Source organism: Nannobrachium achirus, assembly GCF_963921795.1.
Source record: "Nannobrachium achirus genome assembly, chromosome: 3".
Classification (NCBI taxonomy): domain Eukaryota; kingdom Metazoa; phylum Chordata; class Actinopteri; order Myctophiformes; family Myctophidae; genus Nannobrachium; species Nannobrachium achirus.
Genome location: NC_137812.1, coordinates 14,992,825 through 15,000,780, shown reverse-complemented (window position 1 = coordinate 15,000,780; position 7,956 = coordinate 14,992,825). Strand labels below are relative to the sequence as shown.

The window sequence follows — 7,956 nt, the reverse complement described above, 5'->3', positions numbered from 1 at the left end:
TCATGTGCGTGTGCCTGTGACATGTGTGTGTTTGTGTGTGCGCGCGCGCGCGTGTGTGTGTGTGTGTGTGTGTGTGTGTGTGTGTGCGCGTGCACAACCAGCCTTCACCAAAGTCACTAAAAGAAGCTGTGAGTGTGTGTGACTCATCCTGAGGCTCCTTGAAGGAGAAGCCACAACGTATGCTGGACTCTGCTGCCACCTTCTGGCACAGATGTGTAAACTAAAGGAAAGCTCTCCAGCCATACAGTTGGAGCCCACTTCAAATGAACAGCATTATATGGTAAAGTAAAGTATCCAGTATGAAATACATACTGTACCGTAAACCAGTGGTTCCAAATCCTTTCCCCTTAATTGAAGCCCCACATTTATCACCTCGGATAGAGACACAAGCTGAGACACAAGTGCATGCATACACAAGTGCACACATACTGTACTATGTACTTCTCATATGACATCTAGTGGACTTTTTGTTTTAATGTTTTTTTTTTGTGTGTGTGAATATTTTTGACTATATTTTTGACTAGGAGCCATTTTTTGTTGACCGCTTATTCACTTTATTTGTTTTGCTTTAGTGTTTTGATCGCTGTTAATATTTCAGTTTGTTAATGTTTCTAAGTTTGAGTTCTTTCTTTACATGGCTTTAATAAATCCCTGCCCATCTCATCACCACTCACCAATTTATTTAGTTTGGGCTCCTGCAGTCGCATACGATTATGCTATGCCTGTGATGTCAGTTTGAAAGTGGATGAAAACCAAGTTGTGATTCTGTGCAAACATGTTTAAAGTTCTTCACTAGGCCTACCTCCAAACAGACAAGACCTCATGCGCCCTACCCCCCTGTGATCTTTGGCACCCCCCCAAGGGGGGCCTTGTTCTTAACCTTATCTTCCAAAAAATGGGGACGAGTATGTTTTGGTGCGGATATACTCAGGTTATCAGTGAGAATACCAGAACAGTCGCCGGAAAGAAACTCGCCTGGGCTGATGGCTTATGCCTTTTGATTGATTGACTGAGGTATTTATTAGAGGTTTTGGATATAGGAAAAGGTACAGTTTCATGACAGTACCGTTCACTGAGACAATGTCAAGTTACTAAGGAAACTTCTGTAAGGCAAGACTTATTTGTTATTTTCCATTGAGAGGTATGGGGGTCTATTTTACCCAGAAACTCTCCTTTAGAATCCTGCCTAAACGGTTGAACCTAACCTTATTCCTAACCTTAACCTCAGTAAAACGGTGCCAAAACCTAACCCTATATTCCTATATAATCTTAACATCAGAAAGATATGCATAATCCTAAAGTTTTGATTGATTTCTAACCTTATTCTCGGTAAAACAAATAGAAGGATAAAAATCTCGGCGAGTTTCTTTCTGGCGACATTACCACCCACTGAGCACGCCGTCTAAAAGTGGTCTAATAGACGTATAGATTTGAAAGTTTTTTAGTTGTCTAAACTTAGACTAGACGACTAATAGACTTCTAATAGTCGTCTAAATGTAGACCGTCTACATTTAGACGACTATTAGAAGTCTATTAGTCGTCTAGTCTAAGTTTAGACAACTAAAAAACTTTCAAATCTATACGTCTATTAGACCACTTTTAGACGGCGTGCTCAGTGGGCAGTTACCATCAGTAACCCTCAGCCTCTCAATTCAATTCAATTAAGGGCTTTATTGGCATGAGAAAACATATTATGTTTACATTTCCAACGCAGAAGTGTACACAATACAATACAATACAATACGATCACTCAAGACAATACTTTCTCTCTGTAGCTGTGTGTGTGTGTGTATGTCTCTCTCTCTCTCTCTCTCTCTCTCTCTCTCTCTCTCTCTCTCCACACCACGTGCTTGGTTAGTTGGTTTGCTGTGCCTGCATTTCGTCTCATTCCTCATGTGACTACACGCACCCACTCACACACACACACACACACACACACACACACACACACACACACACACACACACACACACACACACACACACACACACACAGGATGAAAAATACAGGACAGTGCATGGAGAGACCTTTCACCTGCAGTGCTGAGCTTGTGTTTCTGGAGAGAAAAGGGAGGCGAATATCAGCAGAAAGAGGCTACAGTATATGACATGTGACCCCCAGAGGTCATCCTGTTGAAAAGAAAAGACAACAGGACGTCTCCCTTTCTCAGCGCCTTCTCGGAACGCTGTTGATAAGAACAGTGGTTGACCCAAAAGAGAGTTTAGACGTTTGCCCGGGACCCAAACTATAGTGAAAACAGCAGATCTACAAGCGCACAACGCGTTGCTTCGTGCAGCGTTGTGAGCTTGTAGTCTAATGTATAGAATTTATTCGATTTTTGTTTGCTTTCTTCATGAAATCACTGAAAGAAATTGAATTTGTTCTTAATTCATGAAAAAGTTAGCTTTTTTCGGGAATGTTTTTTGAAAATGTTTTGAAATAAATATTTAAAACTAAATGTAGGAAACACACAATTAAGAGACCCCTAATGGGTTCCGACTCCCGACCCAGTGCTTGGAAACCATAGACTGTAAAAAAATATGGAATGTGGGAAGCCACTATGGAGCGAAAATGAAGCATTTTGGGTCCTTGTATGGGCACCGCCATCATTGTGGAAATCAACGTTCATTGGTAGAAAAGGTACCAGCTCGAATGCTTTGGCTGCCAACGGTCACGTGCAACCGCAGGGATACATGGGAGAATGTGGTGTGGACCACCTGCTTTTGAAATAATCGAGTCCTCTACAATTAAAGTGAGACCGCTTTCCGTTCCAACTGGTTGTTGTTGACACAGACTGACAGACAGGATGCAAAGATGCATATATCCATCCAATAGACGTTAAGAACTACATTTCCCATGAAACAACACAAGACGAATGTGTGTCCGGGTCAATATGCATCTTTGCATCCTCTCTGTCAGTCTGTGTCAACAACAACCAGTTGGAACGGAAAGCGGTCTCACTTTAATCAATGAAGAATGCAGTTTGGTGTCCCTCCCTGGATCATTAGAATCAATCATATTCAGCTACAGAGTGTGCTTTAGAGTGCTGTGGAGAACTACATGCATGCATGGAAGGGAGGTGTGTTGTGTGGAGACCAGATGGTTTTGGTGCCCACTCATCCCAAAAATATGACTCCCACCTGCCTTTTTGCACTCCCCCTGCTGTTGAAAACTGAGCAACACATTCTCATCTCAATTCATTTAGAACCTAACCATGTTATTATTACTATACTTTTAAGGAATGTATTTCAATTTTGACTGAATACCCAAAGTCTATGGTTTTCTGAAAACACGCACGCACGCACGCACGCACGCACGCACGCACGCACGCACGCACACACACACACACACACACACACACACACACACACACACACACACACACACACACACACACACACACACACACACACACACACACACACACACACACACACAGTACATACAATGCTTTAGTTTACATACATTTGTGTTATTAAACCCTTTTTTTAAATGGTGACAGAAAGTCATAATATGATTTGCACAGAAGGTTTACCTCTAGAAAAGAACACTATGTGTAACACCGGTTGGCCTCTGTTTTTTCCTTCAGACTATGTTTAGGCCTACAGACATGAGAGTCAGTGGTTGGATTCTTTTAGCTAACAAACTGAATGGACAACAAAATCAGAGTCATAAAAAGGACGGAAAAAGACCCAACACAAGAATAAGAAGATGGGAATATCCTAGTATTGTATTTACTGTTTTCCCCTTCTTCATTTTGACTGAATACCCAAAGGCTATTGTTCCCAATGCTTTATATTAAACACTTTGGAAATGTATTAATGTTATAATACAGGTAATCTACAAATTGTATATACTGTTTTACTTGCATAATCCAAAACGTTTATTTAGATGAAACAGTCATTAGCAAATATAAAATATATTTATTACAGCAACACCCCCTCAGATAGGGGTGTATATTCCAGAGTTTAAGATATGCATAAGTAAAAGAATAACTGATCGACTGTCAGTATTCATAGTTGAAATAGTGGCGATTATTTTCGCCTTGCAATGGGTTGAAGAAATTAAACCTGAAAGAGTAGTAATATGTTCAGACTCAAGTGCAGCACTTAAAAGTCTACATTCAAAACAAACAGTCAGAGAATATTTAATTATGGAAATATTTATGATACTATTAAGAATTGAAAGAAACGGAACTAGTGTACAATTCTGTTCGGTCCCTGCTCATGCTGGTGTTAAAGGCAATTAGGAAGCAGATAAGTTGTCTAAAAATGCTCTGGCTATAAATAACGATGAGATCATTAAAAATAGCTTTTGGAAAAGGTGAGGCTAAAGCGTTGATTAGGCAAGAAGTGAGGGGAACATGGCAGAAGGAATGGCATACTAGCTCAAAAGGACATTTGTTTAGGATACAAAAGTCAATCCAGGTTAAACCCTCATAGTAAGTGTAGAAGAGAAGTGGTGATGGCTAGGTTGAGACTAGGTCACACAGGATAAGGTAAGTCATTCTTTGGGAAAATTAAAAATAATAAATATTTATAAACATTTTTACAAATAATTAAAAAATTTGCATTACAAAGCTTGAGTAAACACTTCTTTATTGGAAAAATATGGACTGACACATCCAAAGGAGGTTCCAAACGGTAAGAGAACCGCTGCACCAATGAGGTGAGCACCTTGTATTTTGCATTTGTGCATGTTTCGAGCAGTTACAGGAAAAACATTTTCATAGTTTTATTATAGACCGCGGTCTCCCACACCCGGTAGTGATGCAGGGACTTGTTTCTCATGATCCATTGGGAGATGACGTCATCCGGGAAATTATTTTCCGGACATATTGCCCATATATGGAGATCCCTGATGTCATCAGCATAAGCCCCAAAATATGTGTGTGGCGAATTTGAAGATACTAGACGCTCGACCTAGCCAACTCGGGAACAATGTATATGGGAATGAATGCCCCGCCCTTTACTGCAAATCCCATTATACCTGTTGTCATAGGATCCGTTTTGACCATCTGTTTGCGTGTGTCCATTTATGTCCATATATGGAGATATCTGTCTGTCTACGTCCATTTCATGCTCATATATGGAGATCTCTGTAGGACCCGTATTGACCATCTGTTTGCCCGTGTCCATTTATGCTCATATGGAGAAATCTGTATCTGTCTGTCTGCATCCATTTTATGCCCATATATGGAGATTTCTGTATCTGTTTGTCTGTGTCCCTTTATTCCCATTATGGAGATCTCTGTATCTGTCTGTGCCTCCAACTGTGTTGCAGACAGAGTGCCGGTTCCCCCTTTAATGCAAACCCCATTATACCTGTTGTCATAAATGGACACAGGCCATATGTTTGCCTGTGTCCATTTATGCCCATATCCATTTAAGCCCATATATGAACATCAGAACACGTCATACTGATGACATTCAATACGTAACCATGACATTTTTTGTTGACTCTTGTGGCATACGTGATCTCAGAGCCTTTTATGATGTGATGTCACAATGAGTCAGCGATTGCGCCGGTTTCCTCAGAAACAGCCTGATGTCAACAATCAGCTCTGCATAAGGAGATTCCGAACGTTTTGCGCCGTTTCGGGAAAACCGCGCATCGGGTCAGGCCGAGGCCCGGCACTGCACTCCGTGCCGCGGCGGGGAACGCGCGTGCCGAATCTGAAGCGGGTGGGACGAACGGTTCTCGAGATACGTGGATTACATACACACACGCAGACAGAGATTTGTAGTATTTATAGATAGATGTCGATTGCATTCATTGTAAGATTCATTGTCATGATCTAATTTAATATTATGAACCAGGAAGAATAATTGATACTACTGGTTGTAAAACAACTCAATCAATGTTTGGTTTAATGTTTTTATTACTTTTTCTTATAATTTTCTTTATACTTTTTTTAATAATCTTTTGTCATAAAAGTCATAAAATAAATGCTATACAAGAAATCTGGGTTTCGTATGCAGGTAGGTTTATTTACAGAGTGATAAATGTCATCATTAACCTATAAGATCGGCAGGTAGGAAGACAAAGAATACCAAGATGTTATGGTCACCTTGGGTTTTCCCCCTAGACTACTAAAGTACATGTCACGTCCTATATTATATGGAAAACAATTAACAAATAATTATTTTTTCTTGTTGCCGGGCGGTTCCGGTGGAGGGGGGCGGGGCAGGCGGAAGTACACCTTGACAGAGTCATAGATAAGCCACTGCAGGGCGGTCAGGGTGCCGACCATGATGATGCGAGCCCCCAGACCCTTCCACACGCCCACGGGTCCCAGCTTCTTCAGCACCTGCACGGCAGTGCTGCCTTTCTCCTTGTTGAGCACGGAGACCACCGAGTCGGCGGGATGCGACACGATGGCGCAGAACACGCCGGCGATGTAACCGGCCAGGAAGGTCACCCCCAGCTGCTCGGCCGGGCTGCACTCGCTGCGAGGCTTGGGCACGGCGTGTTTGTAGAGCGCCTCCACGGTCCTCTCGAAGCAGGCAAACTTCATCATGGTGTAAGGGACCTGCCTCATCCACAGGGGGACCACTCCTTTGTAGAATGCCCAGAGGCCCTCCTCGGCGTACATCTTGGGCACACACTCTCTCAGGGTGTTGGCGTAACCGGGCTGGGTCTGGATGCGCACCTTACACGCCTCCATCGGGGCCAGGGCGAGGTCGGCGAAGACCTCTGCACTGGCAGAGGAGGCCAGGTAGAGGGATGTCCTCCACAGATAGGCGTTCTCCTCTCCCAGGAGGTCACTGTAGAAGATCTTGAAAGCCTCATAGAAGCCAAACTTGCAGAGGCCTTGCATGGAGTATCCGATGAACGTGGGAGCCCAGCCCTTTGCCAGCCCACGGACACCGTCCTCCCTCACCGTGAGTGAGAAACCGTTGAAGATGCCCTTGTACTTTGCAGGGTCCACCTGCAGTCTGCATTTGACCAGATCAAGCGGTACGACTAGTGTATGTGTGAGTCCACAGCTGAGCATGCCCCCGAAGCCACACAAGGCATAGTATTTCAGAGAGCCAAACTCACAGCTGTCGCCAGAGTCGCCCACTGAAGCAGCTGCTAGTCTCCGTCCACCGCCAGGTACCAGACTCCGTTCTGGTTCTGGCCTAGAATGGTGTTTTCGTAGTGTGAACTGTGGGGTACCGAATGGGTTGTTCCGGGCGTGTTGTAACAGCATGGTAGGATACATTGTGTCGCTTGGAAGCTGCAGCTTCAGACTTTGCATTAAAAATCCTGCACTGCTGCTATGGGTCTCTGGAGACAAGTGTGATGACTCTTTCAGTCAGTCTTTTTTTCTGGCACTTGTTGAGCTGTGAGGCAAGGGTAATTACAGTCAAAGCATCTATGACATCACTTCTTGTGATGTCAAGGAGTGTTCAGTGGAACATTTAACTCTGGTCAGGGTGGGTGAAACTCTATATTTGGGTGACATCAGTTATATATGACACATCTATGATGTATGTCTCTATTCTCTATATTTGGACAAGGATTCAGTATGATCCCTCTGCCATTCTTTTCCATTACCGCATTATTAAGGTGCATATCAATATAAAAAAGTGTGTATCCCTACTACTAATTAACGCCGAGATCCATGGGGTCTCGAGTCAGCATGTCTAGGGTCTCACAGCAAATGGCTGGTTCTACACACTTCAACTTTTGCACATAATAGTCTGTGAGCCAGTGGGGTTGATAGCAATAGATTCTGGTGGCAGAATTCCCAACATGCCCATGGTATCATTTAAGCCCTGGTAGCACTCCCAGCTTGGTAGCTTTCTACCTGTTACCACCACTTTTATATGAGAAATAACCGAAATTCTTGTTTTATTATTATTTTCCATATGGTTACACCCCGTTACTCCGAAAGACCGCTTTTCCGAACGTTGACTTCCATTATTCGGAGTAGCGGTGGTTCCAATTTTTATATAAGACCCCGCTATT

At 43.1% G+C, this 7,956-nt stretch overlaps 1 protein-coding gene across 1 annotated transcript; it reads right to left on the bottom strand.

Annotated features, from left to right (window-relative positions):
* Nucleotides 1-6,142: 6,142 nt before the first annotated feature.
* On the bottom strand, nucleotides 6,143-7,207 carry LOC308282002 (solute carrier family 25 member 3-like; the record flags this gene model as incomplete). Its single annotated transcript, XM_080722350.1, has 1 exon — nucleotides 6,143-7,207. One exon carries the CDS (start codon nucleotides 7,205-7,207, stop codon nucleotides 6,143-6,145), a length of 1,065 nt encoding a protein of 354 aa, XP_080578476.1.
* Nucleotides 7,208-7,956: the final 749 nt, after the last annotated feature.